Source organism: Podarcis erhardii (genome assembly GCF_964252035.2).
Source record: "Podarcis erhardii genome assembly, chromosome: 13".
Classification (NCBI taxonomy): domain Eukaryota; kingdom Metazoa; phylum Chordata; class Lepidosauria; order Squamata; family Lacertidae; genus Podarcis; species Podarcis erhardii.
In genome coordinates, this window is record NC_138502.1 from 34,184,305 (window position 1) to 34,210,331 (window position 26,027).

General features: G+C 45.8%; 1 protein-coding gene across 1 annotated transcript in view; it reads right to left on the minus strand.

Moving 5' to 3' along the window:
• Nucleotides 1-26,027, minus strand: part of PPP1R9B (protein phosphatase 1 regulatory subunit 9B) — an 83,696-nt gene that overhangs the window by 33,278 nt on the left and 24,391 nt on the right. Inside the window, exons 3-4 of the mRNA XM_081837755.1 lie at nt 9,956-10,088; nt 6,426-6,546 (exon numbers count right to left, since the gene is read on the minus strand). Coding sequence (XP_081693881.1) covers nt 6,426-6,546; nt 9,956-10,088 — 254 coding nt within the window. The remainder of the gene's footprint in view (nt 1-6,425; nt 6,547-9,955; nt 10,089-26,027) is intronic.

The window sequence follows — 26,027 nt, forward strand, 5'->3', positions numbered from 1 at the left end:
TCCAGGAAGGGCAATGCCCCAGAGGGCAGGAGGACCCAGAGGAGGAGAGAGCAGTGCAGAAGGTGGAGCAGGGCTAGGATCTTAAACTGGTGTGGAAGGGGAAGTGATTCAGATAGGACTTCGCCGATCTAGAGTCAAGACGTAGGGCTGCACGCTCTGGCTTTAAAATGGAAATTATACTTCAATAAAGACTTTTGTACATAATATCAGCCTGGCGTTGGTCCTCTGTGAGCTGGGACCTAGAGGCAGCCCTGACAACTACTTTTTTCCAAGATTAAACAGAGAAGAAGAAAAATAAAGCAGATGAGCAGGTGGAAAAGAAAACCCAGGCAGGTCAGTTTTAAAAGAGAGCAGGTGGGGTCCACACATTGTTTGACCAGAGGTAAAAAAAAAGCAAAAACAAGAACATCTTGAGCATGTGAAAGATCCTTTGCCAGACGTAACTTGGTGAGCGGTTTCTGTAATCTTACCAAGCGTTCTCCCATGAATACCCCCTGTTTATATTTCACTGGTGCCCCTGGAACTGGGCAGGCAGCCATGTTTGTTGCTATGACAGCGAGCGGCAGCCCTGCTGGCATTTCGCACCAGAGTTGCTTCTCCTCTCCCCCACCGCCACCCCTTCATTTCTCTCCCCCCCCACCCCACATTTCAATTCTGTGAGAAAACACACAGGGAGCGTTAAGGCGTTCAGTTCCAGCAAAGAGACAGTGGTTGCTTCTTGATTTAAATTGGTGGCCTGGGATGGGTACGGGCTGGTTAAAGATCTATTGTAACATTCTGTGTTGTATATATTTACTTCAGCTTCTGCCCCTTCACAAAACTTCATGATGGGGAACGGCACATTTAAAAGGCTAAAATACTGCTTAAAAACTTGGAGCGAGCAATCAATGAAAAGCATGCCAGCCCTGAAGCATTTCGACCTTAGCCCCTAAAAGCCCGTTCCAATTAGGTTAACAGCATATAGCAGGATTGGAGAACGTCCAGCCCAAATTTGGCCTGCGAAGCTGTTTTCCCCAAAGCATGCCTGCCTGACCCATATACAGTGGTACCTCGGGTTAAGAACTTAATTCGTTCCGGAGGTCCGTTCTTAACCTGAAACGGTTCTTAACCTAAGATACCACTTTAGCTAATGGGGCCTCCTGCTGCCACCGCACGATTTCTGTCCTCATCCTGAAGCAAAGTTCTTAACGTGAGGTACTATTTCTGGGTTAGCAGAGTCTGTAAGCTGAAGCGTCTGTAACCCGAGCTACCACTGTAAACATAGCACTGCAGAGCTGGGACCACAACGGTCATCTAGTCCAACCCCTTTCAACACGGGAATCTCTTGCCCAACGTGGGGCTCGAACTCATTACCCTGAGATTTAGAGCCTCATGTCATATGTGATGTCAGGATTGACTGTGCAACCAAGTTCTCCGTTGCAAACTTGATCGTGCAGCGAATCCCTGCAGGAAGCAGGTTTGAAATCGCTGCCAGTGGGGATGGTATTTCGAGCCTGCCGGATTGGCTGCGAGTTCGAGTTCCCCACGCGGATTGCACCTGTCGGGCCAAGGACACAAGAAGAAGAGCCTTGCTGGGCCAGACCAAAATCCAGCATCCTGTTCTCAGAGTGGCCAACCAGATGTCTGTGGGGAAGCCTACGAGCCAGGACATGGGTGCAACAGCAGGATTGAATTGAGAGAGATCCAGAGGATCGATTCGCCAATGGAAAGGCCTAACTACCGCTTAAAAGAATCTGAGAGCAAACGATTGAAACGTTTTGCAGGAGGAGGGAATCATTTATTTATCATATACTGGAGCACCGCAGAAAGACACGCCAGAGTGCTCCATCTGCTTTTCGACTGTGCTGGGACCTGACAGGGTCTGCTTTGTTTTGAATTCTGCTTATTCAGCCTTGCGTTTAAGCCAATAGCCGCAGGTGACAAGAAATCACATGCAGGCAAGTGAGGAGGCTGGTGGAGGAGAATAGATGAAGTGCCCTGTCCACAGCTGTCAGCTTACAGATTTGAAAATAAGGGACCAGCAGCCTTGAAAATAAGGGATCGGCAGCCAAAATAAGGGATTTTGCTTAGCTTATGCAGGTCGGGGCTGCCGTCGTCCTGGCACGAGGAGTTCCATTGTACAAATAATATATTATTATTATTATTATTATTATTATTATTATTATTATTATTATTCCATTGGCCCTTCCCCGCCCAAGAGAGAGGGAGGGAGGAAGAGAGACTCTCACCCGTGAGCCCGGCATGAGGCCGTTGCGGCGCCGCGGTGGCCGCTGAAGCGCCACCCTTCTGCGTCCCTCCCCATCCCCTTCTCTTCCTCCTCCCTTAGGCCACCTCCTCAGCCGCCTCCGGCTTCCCCTGGCAGTGCGGCGGAAGTCTCGCAAGAGAGGGGCTCCCTGCCTGCCCGCCGCCACCCGTTTCCTCACAATGCGCCTGAGGGGGAAAAGGGAGAGACGGGGACCTGGCAGCTTGTGCGTGTGCTCTCTTGAGGTGGAAGACCCTGAGCCGCTGCTTCCCTCCTGAGCCGGGTGAGCATGAAACCCGGGAAATTTAAGGGACATCATCAATCCGGGACAGCAGCGGGACACAGGGCTGGGATAAGGGAGTTTCCCGCCAAATAAGGGACGGTTGACAGCTATGGCCCTGTCCCTATCAGGCTGTCAGAGGAGAGAAGTCCTTCCTCTGAGCGTTGCACAGAAATGCAGTGTGCCCCTGATGGAAGGCCCTGCTCATCTCTGCCTCTTTTGTACCTCTGATTGCCCTTTGCCCCTTCATCACAGTTCCTCGTTCTCGTGATCCCTGAGGGTATTTTTTTTTAGCTTTTCTATGAAAACAAGCCAAGTTGAGGGGGAGCAGGGGAGGGTGAAAGGCATGGAGGAAGTTTCCAAAATGATCCTTGCGCAGTTCTAGAACTCAGGGCCACCCAATCCCATCCCTTGGCAGTGGGTCCCGAGTTCAGAACAGGAAGAAGTTCTTCACACAGCTAAGCCTGCGGACCTCTCTGCTACAAGGTGCGCAATGACGAACGACTGGACGCGTTCCAGTGGCGAAATCAACAGATATGACAGGAAAACGGACCCCTTGCATTCAGTAATGGTGTTATGCCTCTGATTAACAGCTGATGGGTATAAACAGTGGAAACTGGATGACACTGCTTGACAGAGACTTGGAGCATCTAACAGGCTCCCTTTGGAAGTTTGGGGCTGATTCAGAAAGGCAGCAATAATTTACAATGCTCCTTGTCTATTTCACAGCTGAGGTGATTTTAATCTGTTTTAATATTATAACTTTTATATGTTTTAAAATTATGGTCGTGATTTTTTTCTTGATTTTATTGTTAACTGCTCTGAGGTTCTTTGCAATCAAGCAGTGCATAAATTATATGAAATGAATGAATAAAATGAAAATAAATAAATATCCATGTAACTACCTTTCTATAATATCAAATCCCACACCTTGTGATTACTCAAACACAAAACGCATCACAAATGCCATAACTCATTATCTCATTGCTGTCAACCCATGGGATTCTTTATTCCCTGTACAAGGCCATAGTCTTTAAGGTTTTAATTGCTCTCTTCATACTACAGATCTTCCAGCGGTGATTTCACCTCAAACTATTTTGGGCAGAGAGTGAATCCTGCAATGGCAGGTGTAATCCCAGCAATTAAAAATAGCACAGTAAGGTGTGTACAGTTTGACTTCCTTTAATACGAAAATGTTTCCAGGGTTCAAAGCTAAACCGAAGCAGGTTACACTGCTCAGGAGATGATTAATCAGAAACATGCCTTTTTAATTTTCACTGGGTAAACAAAATTATAAATCATAGGACATGATCCAACTGTTATTTCAATAAGTGTTCCCCTAGTTGTGACCTACCGTATTGAGATCAAGCATCTCTGCTACGTTGTGGTCACGTATAACAAAGCCACCCAAATCCATTCTTCTTTCCAAAACACTTTTGGAAGGGGGAAATTAAAAATGGAGGCAGGGGGTGCAGTTTAAGAGAAAAACAATTGGCAGGTGAAGGGTTAACCCTCCAGAAAACTGTCAACAATGGATAAGGTGCTGCTGCAACAGAGCATGCTCTCTGCCATCTTAAAAATTAGCTCGGGGGGGGGGGGGAAAGGTTGGCTCTTCATTGCAGAATAGTACGAGAATTGTTGCTTCGACATATCATTGTTTTATGATATGTTCGGGTCTGTTATGAAACCGGGAAAGCAGTTGGTTAAATAACCCTGCCTTCCGCAAAAACATTCCATCTCTTTATTTATTTCTTCTGGAAACAAACATGCAGCCCTCAACGCATTTATAAGGGAATCAAGTCAGTAACTCAGTAAACTGCCCTTCAACTCGGTGCTTAGGATCACACTGAAAGACTCTGAGAGCCTGGCCACAAACTAACGCTCCCTGCATGAGAGCATCCCCACCATGCGAAAGTTTTTGCCTGCTGAGAATTCTGTTTGCTCTCCCATGAACAAGCCAAGAAAGTTGGAGGGAACAGAAAAACCACAGGCATATATATACACACGCACACAAGATGGTGAAGGAAGAGACTCATGTCACATCAAAACACCGTACATTTAAAGCATGCTGCTTTCCCCATAGAATGGGAGAGCTGGGAATTGTAGCTCGGCGAAGGGCCAAACTACAGTTCCCAGGATTCTTGGGGGACAACAACAATGTGCTTTAAAGGTGTTTCATATGTACAATGTTTGTGTGGCCTCTGGAGGCCTTTCCTCTCCGTTCTTTGTCTCTCCTTTGCAGATTGTTATCCCTACTGCGTCCGTTCCCAGTTCCTAAGGAAAGTTAGGAATTTTCTGAGCAGAGGGGTAAAGAACGGATGCAGAAAGACAGAAAGAAGCTCCTTCTTCACTCTGTGTATGTGTGACATTTATCCCCTCCAGCTTTCTCTGCCTGTTGAAGAGGAAGGGGGAAAGTACTTCATAATTTTCAGCAGAATTGTCCGCTCTCGTGCGGTGAGCGTAACATGTTTGAACATCGAGTATAATCTGAATGCTCCCTCTCCTCCCATGTTTCACTTCCAAAAACAGATAAGCACTCATCATCCACCTGCCTTCTCCATTTCTTTCCCAATGTCTTTGTTTTCTCTGTTTTTAGTTGTTCTTATCTGTCAGCCGCCTTGAGTCCCAAAAAGGCGGGGTATGTATGATTGCTTGCAAGTATCCCTTCACCCAGAGCTGGTTTTCCCAAACTTGGGTCTCCAGCTGTTTTGGGACTACAATCAGTGCTGGTTTTACATATGAAACAAGCTATAGCTTAGGGCCCCACTTTCTTGGGGGCCCCCAAAAAATTGAAAGGAAGAAAAAAATGTATTTCACTATTAATATACTTCTTAATTGTAATTCAGTTCAACAATTACTTTGATAAAATACATATTCTGTTATGTGCAAATGGCTTTAGATACCTATTAGGTCCATAAATTACCATATAGCATACCGTATTTTTCGCTCCATAAGACACACTTTTTTCCTCCTAAAAAGTAAGGGGGAATGTCTGTGCGTCTTATGGAGCGAATGCATGGTCCCTGGAGCTGAATTGCCCAGGGGCTAAAAGCAGATTGTGCTTTTTTTTTTTTTGAAAGAAGGAAGGGGGTGTTGAAACAAAGCTGCTGAGCAGCTGATTGGCAAGTGATTGGGAGGGAGATAAGGGATGCTAGCGATAAAGGAGGCTGCCTGGGAGTGAGTGGGGAGGTAAAAGCCCATGGATCCTCAGGATTTTTGCATTGGGTCACCCCAAATTCACCATCAGATCACATAGCATGTTCATGGCTACAGCCTGCACCCATCCACTGTTTTGTGGGGCCGCAATGGCACAAAAACATGGTTACAAAGCACGGATCCACATGGATCCTCGGGATTTTTGCATTGGGCTACCCCAAAGTCACTGTCAAATCACATATCATGTCTGTGGCCACAGCATGACCCACAAAAATCATACACCCACTGTTTCGTTCAGAATATTATTTTTCTTGTTTTCCTCCTCTAAAAACTAGGTGCGTCTTATGGTTGGGTGCGTCTTATGGAGCGAAGAATACGGTGTATTCAACACAAAAAACAGTGACAATCTGTTGTTGACAAAGGACAGCTGGACATATAAAGGGCACCATTACCTTCAGCAGCTTAGGGCCTCATCAAACCTAAATCCGGCCCTGACTACAATTCCTATCCCACTGGTCCTGCTAGCTAGGGATGATGGGAGTTGTAGTGCAGCAACAGCTGGAGACCCAAGTTTGGGAAGCGCTGACCCAGAGGCATGGAAGGCTTGCCTATGGTAACTTGATAAGCACAGGAGAAACACGTCACAACACAGCTAGCAGGGTTTTTCTTTCCCCTGCTCCCAGTACCCCCTTCTGTGAGTCAAAGTTAGGGCGTTTGCAGTGGGTTCAATGCCAACCAGAGACTGACCTGCCATCTCGGTGAGCTGCTCCTCCTTCTGTCACCGTCTTGACAAAGATACCAAGTTTTTCTAGGCCCATATCAGCACCGGCTCCCATCCCGATGATGCTGATTCCGAGCCCCTCAGAATCTGAACGAGGGAAAACAAAGGGTGATTTTCTTAAGAACACCAGGTTCCAGAGGAGTTACCAGAATTAGTTCACAGGGCAAGTTACAGCCCTGGACAGCATATTGCAACAAATACAACAGAAAAGCACAAGGATAAGTCAATAAAAACTCCTTTGAACTACTAAGTCAGACAATCACAGTGCTTTTCACACTGTAGACGTAAACTAATAGCAGGGGAAACGGGTGGAAATTTCTCTGCTCGCACTGCGGTGCACCCTGAACATGGACAAGAAGATCCAAGCATCGCCCATGAAATTAGAAGAAAAGAAGAAGATGAAGAAGAAGAGGAGGAGGAGGAGTTTGGATTTGATATCCTGCTTTATCACTACCTGAAGGAGTCTCAAAGTGGCTAACATTCTCCTTTCCCTTCCTCCCCCACAGCAAACACTCTGTGAGGTGAGTGGGGCTGAGAGACTTCAGAGAAGTGTGACTAGCCCAAGGTCACCCAGCAGCTGCATGTGGAGGAGTGGGGAAGCGAACCCGGTTCACCAGATTACGAGTCCACCGCTCTTAACCACTGCACCACACCAAGAAAACCAGGACATGCAAGTTAGGGACGGTTGATGTATCAGTGCTTCAGGTCCTAAGGATTAACGTTCTTTGTGGTAGGATGGAGGAAACATTGCATTAAAGGCCTTTTCCTTATTTGTTGTTTATTTCCCGGGTTGTTTACTTTCCATGCTTCGACCACATCCCAGTTTCTATGAAAAATTAGCTGTTAAGGTAAGAAGAAAACCCAAAAGGATAGGGCAAGGTTGGTGTAACAGGTAGCCAGGCTCTAAATACAATCCTCCTGAGTGGGGGGGGGGAGGGGGGCTTAAGGGAGCATCCCAGGGGTATGAGGACACCTTCTTGAATAACTACCCAAATAACTAATGCAGTTTGTCTTCGTAGGGATGCAGCTGCTATTTGCTTGAGGCCTAATAGATTTTCAATTCCTACAATTTCCAGAGGAGTATACTCATGTGAGCCTGCTGCAGCGAAAAAAGCAAAGAGGCACCTCGAAGATTAACCAATTTTATCATGGTGTAACACAGAGGTCAGCAACCTAAGGCCCATGGGCCAGTTTGGGCCCATGAGCTTCCTGGAACTGGCCCACGGCCGTTCCGTGGATCGGCGTGGGAATTCCGTGCTCCCCCCCCCACCCCGCAATGCCTTTTTTCCCCTCACCACGGGGACCGACTTCCAGGTCGGAAGAGGACTGGAAATATTGTGTGTGCATGTGCACGGGCGCTCCTTACCCAGAGGAGTGCCCGTGCGCATGCGTGTACGCTATTTCCGGTGCACTTCCGACCCGGAAGAGCGCCAGAAATAGCTTGAGCGCCTCCACAGGCACGCATGTTCTGGCCCACTGAGAGGTCTGCCGGGGAGTGGAGCGGACCAGCCTCAAAAAACGACCCCTGGCGGAAGGTTTCGTAGGGCTGGGTGATATATCGATATATCACTTGGAACCGGTTTGAAGTCCGTATCGTGATATCAGTTTCATAATTTTAGACCTGGCAATATATTGCGAATCATGATATGTGTGTGTGCCATGCTCAAATCATGGTGCAGGAAAAACCGTGAAGCCAGCGGATGCCTCTACACAGCTCCATCCTTATCTCAGGCATTGTGATATACAGGTATGTTGCAATGTTTAGCTGGTGATATGCCACAAAGTTGAAAACCAGATCTCGCCCAGCCCTAGACTTCAGCTCACTTCGTCAGATGCATGGAGTGTGATCCTCAGTTGTCAGGTTTTATGTACAAACACAAACACCCCCCCGCCCATACAGGTGGAAAAGCTTTGCTGCTAACACAGCTGTGATCATTCCTCCTGAGGAACAGTTTGGCCAGTATGGTCAAGGTGTTAGTTACCTCAAGAACAGATAACTTCACAACTCCATTACAGTGGTACCTTGGTTCTCAAACGCCTTGGTTCTCAAACAACTCGGAACCCAAACACTGCAAACCCAGAAGTGTTCTAGTTTGCAAACTTTTTTTGGAAGCTGAACGTGCTCCATTTTGAGTGTTACGCTTCCGTTTTGAGTGTTATGCTGAGGTCTATCTGTTCTTGCTATTTATTTTGTGTTTTTGTTGCTCTCTCTTTTTGTTTTGTGTGGAACCCAGTTCAGCTACTGATTGATTGATTGATTGATTGATTGATTGATTGTGTGACTGTAGTACATTGCTTATTGCTTTCATTTTACGGATCCATGGTCTCGTTAGATAGTAAAATTCACGTTATATTACTGTGCTAGGGGTTGTTTTTAAAAGTCTGGGACAGATTAATCCGTTCTGCATTGCTTTCTATGGGAAAGAGCACCTTGGTTTTGGTATGCTTTGGTTTTGGAACGGACTTCTGGAACGGATTAAGTTTGAGAACCAAGGTACCACTGTAGTCCACAAGCTGCCACTAGGCTGCCCATTATGCCACTGGGCTCAAGGTATTTATTTTAGCATTCAAAGCCCTATACAACTTGGAGCCAATTGTGTTCCTCCGATGGGACACAGTTTAGAGTCCCATACGCTTAGATATGCTTGACATCAACTAGATACTAGGATTTTAGTTTTGCGGCTCCAGCTCTATGGAATCAGCTCTTGATCTCCTTTCATTTTTACTCTTAGGCAGCTATCAAATAACTTCTCTCTCTCTCTCCAATGGCTTTCCCTGAAGAGTGACTCAGCCATTTTACATTGTATACCACAGGACACCTGAGTTTTTAAGATCTGCTTTTCAGATGGTTATGCACATTTTTGCTACCTATTTTGTTGCTTTTAAAATATTTCCGTTGCACGCACTGCTTCGAAATCACTTTTTTTGGGAGACAGTTTGTAAATCCTTAAACAAACAAACAAATAAATAAATAAATAAAGAAGGGAGGGAGGGAGGGAATGTAAAGGCTGGTGTTAATGACAATGGAATGCAAAATACTGTCTGGGACAATTTAATTAGAATGTAAATGTATGCAAAATTACCCTTCTCAGCAGCAGTAGCTGGTGATAACACAGTAATCTCAGCATCCCTGAGTAAATCAGAGCTTAAATGTATGTGGAATGAACACGGCCGTGACACTTCACAGCGGCAGCGGAGGGTGACAACAAAATCATCTGAACATTAGCACTTGCAGTGGAGCTAGGAAACCATTGTCGCTATTCAGGCCCAAATCGAAAGAAATGAACTATTGGGTGCGTTTCAATTCAGTGGCCAGGCCATCCCTCAGCTGAAAATCTCTGACAAAGACCTTCCTGGTTAATGTGTGTGTGAATGTAAAGAAACACCTTACTTTCCAACACATTCCCCAGCTGGCTGAATTAACAAATAGGCTCCCACCTTCTCCACTCCAGAAAAACCATTTTTACCTCACATCCCTACCAGATTTCTCCATTACCTTTATCTAGTTCCACGGGAAAGAGGTCTAGCCTCTCCACGCGCTTCTCGAGTTCATACTCTGCCGAGGCAGCCATGGGATCGACATCTTCGTTCCGCCGGTCATATTCCTCGTTGGAATAGGTGCTAAAAACCTGGACAGAGAGAGAAAAGATATGAACACAATGGCACAATGGAACACCGTAACGGAAGCCAGAGCGCACAGAAATGCTGTTTACCTTCCCGCCGCAGTGGTACCTATTTATCTACTTGCACTGGTGTGCTTTCGAACTGCTAGGTTGGCAGGAGCTGGGACAGAGCAATGGGAGCTCACTCCGTCACCAGGATTTGAACCGCCGACCTTCCAATCGGCAAGCTCAAGAGGCTCAGTGGTTTAGATCACAGCACCAGCTGTGACCCTGGACTAGATAGGACACTGGCCTGATCCAGCAACACTCTTCTTATATTCAATTCTCTCTTCTTATGTACACACACACACACACACACACACACACACATTGTCTGTTAAGAAAAGCACTTCCCTTTGTCAAATTCTGTGCTGCGACAGGGAAGTCTCTTTCTCCATGTACAGCGCGGAAAACACAACTTAGGAAGTCAGGAAGAGATCACAGGAAGGGAAATTCAAGACACTGAACAATGGAGAAGGGAGCTGATTTTGGTGTACTTTGGATGGGATTTGGAGGGAGACCTTAGTGACAGCTAAAGCAAGAAGCGTTCAAAATCCTACGCCAAGTCTTTCCCAGAGTAGATGGGTCACCCGGATATCATTCTTAGTGAGCAAGGCCTCATTGTTGTGGCCTTTCAGTGGCTTTCGACAAACAGGGCTTGATCCCTCGTTCTGCCATCTCATATGGCCAAACTGGCTCTCACTTCTTACCTTATAAATCAGAATCCACATTTATATATCCTCTCATATTCACACGAAACAGTCCTTATCCCTGGGATGAATTTGTAATGAATCTGTTCAGTATTTAACCTTTCAAACTCCCCACTCCCATCGTTCTAGAATTGAGATATGCTTTTATTGCAAGCTGACCTCTGGGTCTGCCATACCAAAAGTGCTGGTATATGCTTAAATAAAATTTGTAACTTGTCCTTAATTTGAGCAATACCGGATAAATGGCGTTAATTCGGTTTGACGTGGTACATTGATTCGGTAAAGTGACTAGTTGTTTGAACGCAAGGTGAATTCAGTTTGCAGCGCTTTGACTGCTGCAATGCACTCTACGTGGAGCTACCTGTGAAGGTAACTCGGAAACTACAACTAATCCAGAATGCAGCTGCCAGACTGGTGACTGAGTGCGGCCGCTGGGACCATATAACACCGGTCCTGAAAGACCTACGTCGGTTCCCAGTACGTTTCCAAGCACAATTCAAAGTGTTAGAATTTGAGCTGAGGTAGAAAAATGGTGAACAACTCTCTTTGCTGCAACATTTGTTTTTAGGTAGACATACAACCTTACTAAAACTTTGGACATCTGAATTGTTTTATATGGCTCAGCAATTGCTTCTCTAACCAAGGACCAAAATTAAAGGCTTAAAAATAACCCAAGAAGTTTCTTCTCCAGCTGATAGGAGTATCATTCTAGTTGCCTTCTCTTTGTTTTATTGGCTAGATCCACTTCCCTAAATTACTTCATTCATCGGTTTAAAACATTGAAAGGCTGGGGCAGGCTAGTTTCTTGCCGAATGAATGAGCAGAATTCGCGTTTACACCATTTTGCCTCATTTCTCTCGTTGTAGAAGGCAAGAGGCTTGCAAATGCAAGGGTTATGAACCCATGGTATCACTCATGAGTTTGTTTGTTTTTGTTTGTTTGTCGCAGGGCTCCTTTGCCCTCTGAACAGGCAAAACCTTAGTTACCAGAAAGCCCCATGTAATCATGAATAAGTGATATCTCTTCTCTTCTTTTGCCCCCTCGCATCCATCTGTAATTACAACACGAAATTAACTGATGGCATCACTTCCCCAGCAGCTCTGTGCTCGCCTTGATGTGAGTTGCCAACATCGCAGACAGTTGACACCTGAGCACAGATGCAGGGAGGTCACCCCAATCAACCCCTCTGGATGATTACAACTGAGACTTGTCTCCATGGCCCAGGTTTGCTGTTTCACTGCACAATTTAGAAACACAGAGTAAATGAATACCCCACCGGGTACGATATTTAGACCATTCTGTGTAAGCCACAGGTTGCCAACCCGGTGCCTGCGGGCACCAATATGCCTTTCAGTACCTCTACTGCAGCTCATGAAAGTTCTCCGAAAATATTCTCTCGGAAATCCCCTTTTATGTATTCAGTGGGTTCTGTGTTTGCCTGAGCTTGAGTCTTGACTAAGGATTCTGAGCCCCTTTGTTCTGATTCGATACATGATATCCAATCACAGAACCTTTCAGGATTTGGGCCTCTGCCATTGGCCCTTAAACTCTGAGTCATGATTCGCAGCTTGGAAGTTTAGACAGCCAATCACGTTAGGAGTGGGAGTGGCCCGGGCCTTCAGAAATGTATATAAGCTGTTGCTTTGCCCCTGTTGTTCAGTTCTGTTAGTTCAATAAAAGTTATTGATGTTATCACTGTGTCTTGACTCGAGGGAACCCACCTACACTTCACACTTCACCCACCATGCATGAGACTGCTTGCTCTTTCCGGTCGGCATCTCCTATACTTAACATGCCTTGCTCAACATGCCCACTTGACCTTCTGTTCTGAACAGAGACGCAAAGAGCATGTGGGTGCCTGTTTTCTATTGAGAGCTGCAACAGTACCGTCCAATGCCCTTTTAAAGTGTCTGTGTGGGAGGGAGCGTTATTGGGTTATTTCTATTTTGTGTTTTTAGATCATAATTGTATCCTGTGAACCGCCCTGAGACCTGCGGGTATAGGGCAGAATACAAATTTAATAAATAACAACAACATTTTGTCTTCCTGTCTCTTTTTCTGCTCTTTTAAATGTGGCAGCCATTTTATGTCATGCCGCATCCCCTACGTCAGCCATTTTGTGAATGGTGCCCACGGAACTGCCTCAAAATTTCAAATGTACCCAACTGGCCAAACAAACAAACAAACCTCCTGACCTCTCCAGGCATTGCAAGGAGGAGTTAAATGAGCATGTGGAGGGATGGGAGTGGGAACCAGGACCTCAATCTTTTGCTGTTACTTGAATAGTCCTCATTCCCCTTTCTTCCTTAAATGCTCTCTCTTGGGGCCATTCCAAGGCATTTCGCCATCTAAGGCAAAGCACAAGACCAAGTTCTCCCTGATCCACGTACAGAACCTGAGTTGATTCATAGGGCAACCTTAATTGACTTGAACGTTACTTCAACACAGGTAACAAGACAGCACCCTCCACTAGTTTAGGAGATGAACGGCAAGCCGACTGGCACAACATACACAAAGCAAATGAAATACCGTGAAAATCAGTGAAACAAGGTTTGTAGCCGGCATCGCGTTAAGGCTTTGTTTATTTCTAGGTTTTTCTAATTTTTTCCTTAAACTTTGTGATTTTTGTTACAGTATTTAGTTTAATTCTATAAGGTAATTTTTAGTCGATTACTTCTCGTTTCAGGGATTTTCACAGTATTTCATTTGTTTTGTGTAGTTTTCAGTTCTGTGACTGCCTTTTTTCTACTGACTGGCACAACATAGCTCTTTCCTCCAATGCCTCATTGCCACTCCCCAACCCCCAATATTGGACCACCTGAGGCAGCAGCTTCACGCTGCCTAATGGCAGGGCCGGCCCCAAACCTCTCCTACATTAGTTCACCCTTTCCTGCCTTCCTTTCCTAGATCAAAGGACGAATTCTTTCCCTTTAGCTTTCTCACTCTTTCCCCTTGACTTCGGAAAGCTCACGTCTCCGCCCCGCCCCGCCAAACACACGCTTTGAGCCCTCCGCAGATCCCGATTTAGCTGCCATCCCTGTACGTACGCTTCCCCACTTAGGAGATTCATCCCTGCCCCTTTGCAACTTCCATCCTCTTCCGCCTCCAATCCTCTCAGGCTCGCTCTATCCTGTAATCAAAGCCGCAAAGGCTGTCACAGCCAGAGACAGAAAGCACAAAAACACCCCGCTCCCAAAGCCCACGGTGGCATCAATTAAGCTGCCAGGGTAGCCGTTCGGCCTGCCCCTGCCTTGCCTTTGCACCCACCACCTGCGATGCCTAGTCAAGGACAGGGAGTGGGGGGTCCCCACCCCACTCAGTCCCATCTATGGATACAAAGGAACACGGAAAATAAAATAGGAGGAAAACACATGCTTTCTGAGCTCGTGTGTGGGAAGAAAATGGAAGTTTGGAATAAATATGAGTCCTGATTAGCCCCGTCCCCCCTTCCTCTCAGGGTTTAGTAAAACCCTCAGCAGATCCTTTGGGCTCAGAAAATTATTACTCAAAATAGACCTGTCAGGAGATTAAAACACAGCTGGGAGAGGGAGCGCAAGTGCTTTAGGCGCATTCATGGAATTCCCCCCTAGATCGCCTGTTTTTGAACTGTACCCATTGTACAGAAATTGACAACAGGAGAGCAAAAATGGATTCTACGTGCCCTAATGGTGGCCAAGGGACCAATACTGATGAATTGGAAGAATAAAGATATGGTTCCTCTTAATCAATGGTTTGACAGTACGACAACTTTGGCAGCATATGAACGGACAGCTTGGATAAATACAATGATATCTGGAATGAAGTTACACAGAATATATTAGTTTGTTGACAATTACGTGTGTATTTGGCTAAAAAGAATATTCACATCTGTATATTATTGCACAACAGTATTTTTCTTTTCTTTTTTCCACTCTCACTCTACCTTTTCATAAATGAAATTCTTCTAATGAAATATCAATAATAAGAAGAAAAATCCTATTTTTCCTTAGAAAACGATGGGTTTTCCTTTTTCATCCTTCTAGACTGTCATTTTCCTCTCCACTCCCATGTCAAGGGCACTCTTGCCTATACATATGTGGTCTGGAAGGAATTCCCTCTCTTGTCAGAATGGGTGATAGTCACCTTTATTTCATCATTTCATTCTCTAATAATACATAGCTGGGCTCACTTATGTGAGCCATCTCTTTACACAGTCTGAGGGGCTTCCGGATGCAACAAAGCCACTTCCGACCTAGGGAGGTAGTGGTGTTGTGGGCTTCACGCCCCCAACACACACACGGGGAATCCTCGGCCGCGTCATCCCCTGGCCAACCAATCGGCTGGCCCAGGGGGTGTGGCCTGCGCCATTTAAGGCAGGCGCGGCCAGGGATCTCCCTCTTTGGCCGCTCAGCTGCTTCGGTTTCCCACCCACCCGCCCTTCAAGGTTCCTCTTTTGACCTTGCTATGGGCATCGGTTGGTCGCCGTTAAGGGGCCTGGTAGGAATTTTTTCCACTTGGCAAATTGGCACCAGTCACTTGGTTTTTCACTTACCTCGTAGCAAATCATCACAACTTTGGTATGGGAATTGTTATGTAGATGGCTGGGGGGGGGGGAGTGCCATCACCTCCCCCGGATATTGAAGGGTAGTCCGATAAAGGATTCCGGGGGCGTGACCCTGTACGAAGCCTATGGAGGTGTGGGCCTAAGGCACGCCCCTGAGCGGTGACCCGGGGGGAGTTCCTAGTTGATGTGCATCAGCAGGGCTCCCCCTGCTGGTGTTAACCCTTCCCACTCTTCAAGCCAACAGGCTGAAGCTGGATAGTCGGTTAGGACCAATGCCTAAGCCAATACCACTCATCACCTGTAACCAATAAAGTTGTGGCCAATTATAGCCCATTAACCTAAAATAACGGTGTCATGTGTCTTTATTCCTACTGGGGGGAGGCGGGAACTCGCCACGCAATACCTTCTCTGCTCAAGTGGTCAACAATACAGCACCCACCAGTACATTCTGCTGTGCCCACAACAGGTTTCAGTAAATATCCCCTCAAAAATCCACAATGCATGAGAGATTGTTGGCTCTTGTTGTTCAGTTCGTGTTCTCTCCTACACTGAACACATCCTCTTAAACATGACCAACCTTCACCGGATGCCAGGATTTGCTGCCCACCCTCTCATCTGTTCCAAACACAACATGTACAGCTAATGTATGAGGAGGGGCACAAGCTATAGCTCTGGGCCCCACTCTCTTTGGGGGCCCCAAAATTTTTTAAAGAGAAACAAAACTGGATGTACGTTTCCAAAACATAAGATAAAAATCAAATCAAATAAAACCTACATACAGCAACAGTGTTTTGTGTTTGGTAGGCTCCTATGATGTAAGTAATGGGCCCTGCCTGCTAGCCTGCTCCCTAAAATATCACTGGTTTGCTCATTTCTATATACTGTATGGTGGTACCTTGTTTCTCAAACTTAATCCATTCCGGAAGTCTATTCCAAAACCAATTTCACTATTAATATACTGTACTTCTTCTTAATTGTATTTCAGTGCATCAATTACTTTGATAAAATACCTATTTTGTTATGTGCAAATGGCTTCAGATACCTATTAGGTCCATACATTGCCATATAGCATATATTCAACAACAAAAAACAGCGACAATTTGTTGTTGACAAAGGACAGCAGAACATATAAAGGCCCCGTTACCTTCAGTAGCTTAGGGCCTCATCAAACCTAAATCTGGCCCTGTGTGCATGTAGGTCTCTTCTCTGCTCTTTCAGAGGTGGCATATTGCGTTATTCCAGGCCCTCACGGCAGCCATTTTCTGTTACACCATATCCCCATAACCACTATTTTCGTGACTGGCGCCCAGGGCACTTTCTTAAAAATTCCAAATGTGCATACTGACCCAAAGATATTGGAGTCCCTCATCTCAGCTTCTTGCCTTGCCTGTTGCCTCAGGCAGCAAAGGGCTGCCCTCACCTACAGCACATTGCTGGCAGATACTCAACACTGGTTTGCCACTGTGGGCTGAGGTGGGTCAGGGAGAACCCTGTTGAGGCAGCTGCCACATGTAAGGGCATCTGTTGATTCTCCACTTTATAGACTCAGATGAAGGTGGATGGGTCCAGCAAAGGAACCATCTCAGGCTCAGCCCCAGATCTGAGGGACACAGTGCGATGGCCACCCTTCTACCTTGCAAAGCCTCAAAGGTGGCATGTGGTGGGCAGTGTACACTGGGTGGCCAGCGAGCACCATTTAAATTTTCCTCACAACATAGAATAGTTTCAGGGAATTTGCAGAGAATGCCCCCTTCCCCTGCCCAGTGGAGCTGGCATCAACAGCAGGCCTTGCCAAGGTACCCCAGGAACTGCCTCAGGGTGTTTCGTGCTGTTATGTACTGAGTTGAATAGGATCCAAACTGCAGCAGTCTGATTGGTCCTAGAACAATAGGATCCAAAAGGCGGCAGTCTGATTGGTCCTAGAACAATAGGATTCAGAATGCAGCAGTCTGATTGGTCCTAGAACAATGCAGCAGTATGATTGGTTGGCAGGAACTACCCAATCATGCTCCAGATAGAAGTGAATCCACAACCTGATTGGCTTACAGTAGAATTCCGGAATTAGCCAATCATGTGCAGCCCATTGTGTAAATAATGTATATAAAGCAGATACTTTGAGGGGACTTTCATTCATTCCTCCTCACCACTATGAGCTGAATAAAGAGCATGAAATCACTTTGCGACTCTGAGTATATTTCACGTGCCAATGCCAGGCCTAGCCCTGAACCTTGCATATGCAGTCGACACTGGGAAACTGGGAGCAATCCTTTAAATTTCCCACAATGCCTTGTTGTACATTGAAAGAAAACTTTATGAAAATGATGTACCAATGGTATTTGACTCCTACTGTTATCAAAAATGTATATACCTGCTGGAAATGTAAAGAAAAAGAAGGTGCCTTTTTTCATATGTGGTGGACTTGTAAGGTAAAAAAAGCTTTCTAGGAGATGATATACAGTGTATCTCGAGTTAAGTACTTAATTCGTTCCGGAGGTCCGTACTTAACCTGAAACTGTTCTTAACCTGAAGCACCGCTTTAGCTAATGGGGCCTCCCACTGCCACCGCGCCGCCGGAGCACGATTTCTGTTCTCATCCTGAAGCAAAGTTCTTAACCTGAAGCACTATTTCTGGGTTAGCGGAGTCTGTAACCTGAAGCGTATGTAACCCGAGGTACCACTGTATAATGAAATGGAAAAATGCTTAGAATAACGTTTGTGAAGAAACCAGAAGCTTTTCTATTAGGAATTACAGGTACCGACATTCCAAAGGAGCAGAAAAGACTTTTCATGTATGGAACAACAGCCACCCAGATGCTACTAGCCCGAGTTGGAGAGAAGACAAAGTCCCTATCAGAGGGGAATGGCAAACCAAGCTGATGGACTACACTGAGATAGCAAAGCTGACTGGAAAACTCAGAAACCAAGAGGAGAAAAACTTTATAAAAGAATGGGGGGGGGATTATAAGTTACCTAGGAGACCACTGTAAGCAGATGGAAACAAGAGCAGGAGAGAAAGATCTTGACTCACTTGTGGTGAAAGAAATACTATGGGTAATATGGTTTGATATAAGAATTGGAGTATGGATGAATATGTAGTTGCAGATGCTTAGAATAAGATTCCAAGGAAGGGATGGGGGGAAGTCTCGAGCATAGGCGCCGACTCCATGGGGCCTGAGGGGGCCCGAGCCCCCTCAAAAATTCGTTTGGGGGGCTCCGCCCCCCCAATAATTTAAGAAAATTATTAGTTATATTATGCTTTGTAAAATCACAAAATTATGTTGGTATTTTTTATTTTCCTTGTTTGACGATAGTTACCTTTTAAAATACATTCAGTAATGAGTTAAAACAAAGCCACTCCCGATCTAGAGAGGGGGTGGGGTTGCGGGCTCTCGACCCATCAACAATCTCGCGGGGCTGGCGTCAGCCCCGCGAGAAGCGGGGATTCCCCCTAGCTCATTAATATTCACCGCCCACTGCGGCAGCCAATCGGCTGCCGCAAAGGGCGGGCCCTCACAGGTTCACTTAAGGTCGGGGCAGCCCGGGGCTCGCCCCTTTCGTTCCCCCAGCAGCAGCGGTTTGGAGGTCTTGGCCCCCCCCAATATTTTTTATAAGTCGGTATGGGCCCCCACCCCCCAATATTTTTTATAAGTCGGCGCCCCTGGTCTCAAGAGTCAAAGAATCTCTTTATACAGATATGTTTTTACTAGTTTGTGTTTATTTGTACTTTGTATTTGTAAAACGAATAAAAAGGAATTGGTATATATATATATATGTGTGTGTGTGTGTGTGTGTGTGTGTGTGTATTTCCCACAATGCCCTTGTGCATTGTGAAGGGCATCGTGGGAAAACACCATGGCTCATGACTACGTTTAGGGCTTACCTGCGCATTCTCTGCGCTCACTTGAAGTTCACGTTTGTCAGCTCATATATACGCTGCCTGCTCATATGAATTTGTGCAATGGATGAAAAGAGAAATGATGCAGTACCAACACTTCTGTGAATGGGGCACGTCTGTGTCTTGTTTCCTTGTTCTGTGTCAGGATGGGAGGAGCCCGAGGGCCACATTCCCCTCTGGGCAGCCTCCCAGGAGCCACATGCCATGTGAATTTTGCTTTTGTACCTTAGGCTGATTTCTTCACACACAAACAAACACATAATCTGTTAAGTTGTGGATGAACATATCAGACGACACAGCGATTCTTCAAACAGCCCTTGTTTATTCACAGGCCAGAACAGAACTGAACTGAAGGCTTCAGCCAGCCTGCTTATATAGAGCTCCACTACAACGCAACAGTAACCATTTTCTGTAACTATCCAATCACTGAACATCACTTTCAATTCCTTATTTGCATAAGTGGACCTGAGTGAAAACTATCTACAGTATCCCCCTGCTGGCCCAGGGTGAGAACATAACACAATCCTTCATCCAGGCAAGCAAGAAGCATTCTCAGAATTCAGGGACACATTCCAGCCCGGCTAAAACACTCACCCCTGCTCTGTTGCCACATAATGTGATCTGCTTTACTGAGTCTGGTCCTTCCTTGTAAAGGTAAAAAGGTCAAGGACCCCAGGATGGTTAAGTCCAGTCAAAGGCGACTATGGGGTTGCGACGCTCATCTCTCTTTCAGGCCGAGGGAGCCGGCATTTGTCCACAGACAGCTTTCCGGGTCATGTGGCCAGCATGACTAAAGCGCTTCTGGCGCAATGCAACACTGTGATGTAAACCAGAGCGCAAGGAAATGCCGTTTACCTTCCCGCCACAGCGGTACCTATTTACAGTGGTTGCGAACGTAATTCGTTTCGGAGGTCCGTTCTTAACCTGAAACCATTCTTAACCTGAGGTACCACTTTAGCTAATGGGGCCTTCCACTGCCGCACAATTTCTGTTCTCATCCTGAGGTAATGTTCTTAACCTGAGGTACTACGCCCGGGTTAGTGGAGTCTGTAACCCAAAGTGTTTGTAACCCAAAGTGTTTGTAACCCAAAGTGTTTGTAACCCGAGGTACCACTGTATCTACTTGCACTGGTGCGCTTTCAAACTGGTGGTTGGCAGGAGCTGGGACAGAGCAACGGGAGCTCACCCCGTCGCGGGGATTCGACTGCTCACACAAGCAGCTCTTAAACACACACAGCACCAGTTCAATTCAGGGAGCACAGGTACACTAATGGCTATTGTGTTGGACAAATGGACCCTCTGTATTTAGAGGTAATCTACCTCCGAGGACCAGGCGCCGGGCAGAAGCAGCAACTCCAAGGTGGCGACCTCCTTTGCGCCTTGCTTGGAAGCTTCCCAGAGGCTGGTTGCTATTGGAAACCGAATGCTGAGCGAGATGGATCTGGTGGAAATCCAGCAAGGCAATTACTGAGTTCTTAACATTTATTGCATAGCTCAGCCCCCTAGACATAGCAGGGAAGTAAGTGTCTGGCATAGCAGGAACCCAGACCAGACCAAGCAGTTTGGACATCACTGCAGAAAGCTGCTTTCGGCTTTTATGTGCTCTGCGTAGTCATGATATGGGTGGAATTTTCACACTTGCTGCGAAAAGACGGCTTGCCAAGGAGGTACCCCAAAGCCCGAGAATCTTGCAGAAACAGACTGGTTGGGATTATAGACTCAAAGATTCAGAAGCTGCGCCCACCCATTCCCTCTCTGGCACACTCCCTGCAAATTAACAATAGGCAGCTTCCTTTGTTGTGTTGTTTTCAGCACCTGCTAAGAAAACTTCTTTGTTTAGGCAAGGCTACCCAGAAATACAGTGGTACCTCGGGTTAAGAACTTAATTCGTTCCGGAGGTCCGTTCTTAACCTGAAATGGTTCTTAACACGAGGTACCACTTTAGCTAATGGGGCCTCCTGCTCCCAGCGCACGATTTCTGTTCTCATCCTGAAGCAAAGTTCTTAACCCGAGATACTATTTCTGGGTTAGCGGAGTCTGTAACCTGAAGTGTCTGTAACCTGAGTTACCACTGTATAATGTTAATACATAATTTTAACCTGTCATTTTATTGTGTCTATTTTATTTAAAACTCCTGGTTTCACATTTCAAATCTTGTGCAACTTTCGATTTTATTGGTACGTTTTAATGGATGTTTAAAATGTAACGTGCCCTGCTTGAGAGGTTTTGGATACAAATCTTGTTAACTAAAAATAAATGAAAGAAAAAATCTTACCCGTCACAGACCAGCCCCTCCCTTCTGCATTTTATCCTTTAAAATTCCCCATGATGGTGTACAGTTGTACCTTGGAAGTCAAATGCCTTGTGAGATTAACATTTTGGTTCCCGAACACTGCAAACCTGGAAGTAACTGTTCTGCTTTGTGAACATTCTTTGGAACCCAAATGTCCGTCGCACCTTCCAATTGTCTGCAGGAGCTTCCTGCAGACAATCGCAAGCTGCGTCTTGGTTTCCGAATGTTTTGGAAGTCGAACGGACTTCCGGAATGGATTCCGTTCGACTTCCGAGGTACGACTGTACTATGAACAGAGAGAATTGGGAAAAGGAGGTTGCAGAGCCAATGGCAAAAAGTATAAAAACAGATGGGCTGACAATTCAACTCTGGCTATCTAAAGACATGAACGTAAGAAGAGAGTGCTGGATCAGGCCAAGGCCCATCTAGTCCAACAATCTGTTCTCCTGGTGGCCTATGGGGAGCCTGCAAGCAGAATCTGAATGCAACAGAACAGCCCCTGCAGGGGATTCCCAGCAACTGTAAATCAGAGGCATACTACCTCAAACTGTAGAGGCAGAATATAGCCACTCTGGTAATAATAATAATAATAATAATAATAATAATAATAATAATAATAATAATTTATATGCCATTCATCTAACTGGATTACCCTAGCCACTCTGGACAGCTCCCACCAAATTAAAACACAATAAGACATCAAACATTAAACATTAAACATTAAACATTAAAAACTTCCCTATACAGGGCTGCCTTCAGATGTCTTCTGAAAGTCAGATAGTTGTTTATTTCCTTGACATCTGGATGGGCGCCACTACCGAGAAGGCCCTCTGCCTGGTTCCCTGTAACTTTGCTTCTTGCAATGAGAGAACCGCCAGAAGTGTCCAGGCTGAATGTGTCTGGATCTCAGCGTCTGGGCTGAATGATGGGGTTAGAGATGCTCCTTCAGGTATGCAGGGTCAAAGCTGCTTAGGGCTTCAAATTAGGTCAGCACCAACACTTTGAATTGTGCTTGGAAATGCACTGGGACCCAATGTAGATCCTTTGAGATCCTTAGTAGCCTTAGTGGCTAGGGAAACCCAGCTAGATGGGCGGGATATAAATAATAAAATTATTGTTGCTGTTGCTGTTGTTATTGTTGTTTCTGCCTAATTCTCCGTGAATTTGTCTGATCCTCTTTTAAAGCCATCTGAAGTGGTGGCCATGACCCATGACAGGCCTCAGGGAAAAGGGGGGGGGGGGAGAGAGAGAGATGTAATTTTAAACTGATAATATTCTTCATAAACAAGTGACTTCCCGTCTCTTCCATTTTGTACCAATAAACTTACTGCCTATATTCATCATCTTTTTATTTATAATGTTTTCTTATATATCAATTTTCCTTTTAGAATTGTTATCCACAGAAACTACTAAAAATCCTTCTTTTTTCCCTCCCCCCCTTTTTCCGCTTTCTTCTTCTTCCTTGTGTACAGCAATGTTTGCCAATCTATGATAATAACAATCACGAACCTACTTTGAAAATAAGAATATGTATAATTGCAAGATGTAAAGTTATGATGCAAAGATATACTTGTGAGTATTAAAGGAATAATAATAATAATAATAATAATAATAATAATAATAATAATAGACAGGCCTCAGGGAAAATCTCGACATCTCAAAGGTGGAAGCGAAAGTAGCCAGATGTCTCTCCAAACCCCCTTGGGGTGGAAGAGGCCTGGTCTTTGCTGCATCCGGTCAGTCTGGAATGGCCTCGTGCTCCATCTCTTGTCCTCCACCCCCATCCTGACAGATGACTCCTCTCGCCTTTCCCTGGAACAGCGAAGAACTGAGCCGAGCTGTACCAAAAAATTCTGCCCACTCACAAGCTGCCAAGCCCCGGGAAGGAGTGTGCCAACCTGCCAAGCAGTGCCATGACTCAGCAGGCACACATATGGTGGAAGTCACGCCTGCGAGCTAACGGAGGCCAGGACATCTTCAGGAATCCAGACCAGGATTCCTACCCAACGGCACTGAGGTGGCAAAACAAGAACCGGGGCACCCACATACATACACACAAATATTGTGGGTGCTTAGCACCCACAATGCGGGGTTCTGATGTGACTTCCGATTTCTACTGGAAGTTGGGTCAGGGATCTCACCTCCCAGATGACGTCAGAGGCCCTGCCAGGCCTCCAAATGCGATTTCTGGTAGAAACGGGAAGTTGCGCAGGAGCTCTCATAAGGCCTCAGACTTAATAATACAGCTATACCTTGGGTTGAAGTAGCTTCGGGATAAGTATTTTCGGGTTGCATGCTGCGGCGACCTGGAAGTAACGGAGCGTGTTACTTCTGGGTTTCGCTGCTCACGCATATGCAGATGGTCAAAATGACGTCACGCGCATGCATGGAAGCTGCGAATCATGACCCGTGCACGTGCTGATGCGTAGAGCGTTCACTTCTGGATGCAAACGGGGCTCCGGAACAGATCCCGTTCGCATCCAGAGGTACCACTGTAATAATAATAATAATAATAATAATAATAATAATAATAATAATAATAATAATTTATTTATACCCTGCCCATCTGGCTGGGGTTCCCCAGCCACTCTGGGCGGATTCCAACAAAATATTAAAATACAGTAATGCATCAAACATTAAAAGCTTCCCTAAACAGGGCTGGCTTCAGATGTCTTCCAAAAGTCTGGTAGTTGTTGTTCTCTTTGACATCTGGTGGGAGGGCATTCCACAGGCGGGTGCCACTACCGAGAAGGCCCTCTGCCTGGTTCCCTGTAACTTGGCTTCTCGTAGTGAGGGAACCACCAGAAGGCCCTCGGCGCTGGACCTCAGTGTCCAGGTAGACCCTAAGAGGCCTCAGAAGCGCCGCTGTGCCACCGACACAACGTGATGTCATGACATCACGTTACATCATGGGCACCATTGGACACCCATAACCTGAGGCTCAAGTCAGCATCCCTGAATGCCACTCATTAGTGATGCCTCTGCAACTGGGTGCAAAATGCATGGAATTAAAGAACAGGGCACCTCTGAGCGCCTGTTGAGCCGAGTAATCCGTTTGCAGATCTGAAAAAGAGTTCTCCGCCCTTTTACGTGAAAGTCTGTTCTTAGTAAGCTTTCTTCGTTTCAAGTAGCCTAATTTAGGTGGGGAAGTTGGCTTGTTGTTGCTATTGTTAAACAGCTGGAGAAACCCATGCCCTAAACGCCCTCGTTCCAGTATACCTGAAGGAGCGCCTCCACCCCCATCGTTCTACCCGGACACTGAGGTCCAGCGCCGAGGGCCTTCTGGTGGTTCCCTCCCTGCGAGAAGCGAGGTTACAAGGAACCAGGCAGAGGGCCTTCTTGGTAGTGGCACCCGCACTGTGGAACGCCCTCCCACCAGAATGTCAAAGAGAACAACAACTACCAGACTTTTAGAAGACATCTGAAGGCAGCCCTGTTTAGGGAAGCTTTTAATGTTTGATGCATTACTGTATTTTAATATTTTGTTGGAAGCCGCCCAGAGTGGCTGGGGAAGCCCAGCCAGATGGGCAGGGTATAAATAATAAATTATTATTACTTTTATTATTATTACTACTGCAAACTACCTGGAGATCTACCTTCTGCGAGGAACAGGTGGATCCTTCCATCTCACTTTCTCTTTTTTCCTGCCTTTACTTCTCCACATTCTGACATCAGTTTGCAACTGTTAAAAAACAGAAATTTGCACTAAAATACTGCACTCACGAAGACATGTCAGTATTTTAGTGCAAATTTCTCCTAAGAGACAAATTTGCCTAATATATGCATTTCTGCAAGCAGTTTACCCTACTATGCAATGCGTCTTTGTTATTTTTACTAGAAGATTCATTTCTATGCACGCTTTACTTAGTAGATGCATTTCTGCACGCATTATTTAGGTTTATGTCTTAGCCTTTTCTTCTCCTGAAGATATTCAGCTAGATAGCAGAGGTTTGGGATCAGAATTTTCCTTCTCCTAAACTCTATCTGCCCCTCACTTCCTCCTACAACTTGTGAAGAAGATGCCTTCTTGACTGCTGGACCCACTATTGGTCTCTTCCGCTCAATCTGCCTGAGCCTGTCTTTGCATGCAGAGGAATATATATATATATAAAGCACACATATACACAGATGCTGAAGCAACCATTTGTTCAACTTTGGTATAATCAGACGCTACAGGAAGCCCTGGCACAGCCTTAGTCATTGCATTTTCGTGGCTGATAAGTGTTTTTGCAACGCAGCACTCAGACAAAATGGGAAGCAGTGGCAGGTGTGAGGGCGGAAGTTGCTTGCTTACTTAGAAACTTACTCTGCTTTTTCAACATTTGCTTCTCGGTCAACACAATGACCCGCCTGCACTGCAAACAACAACAACACTTTGATGATACAGCCATCAAATGTTTGGTGCTTCATTGGATGTCCAAGTGTTACGAGCGAGAAAACAACATTTCTCTCTTCACCTTCTCCA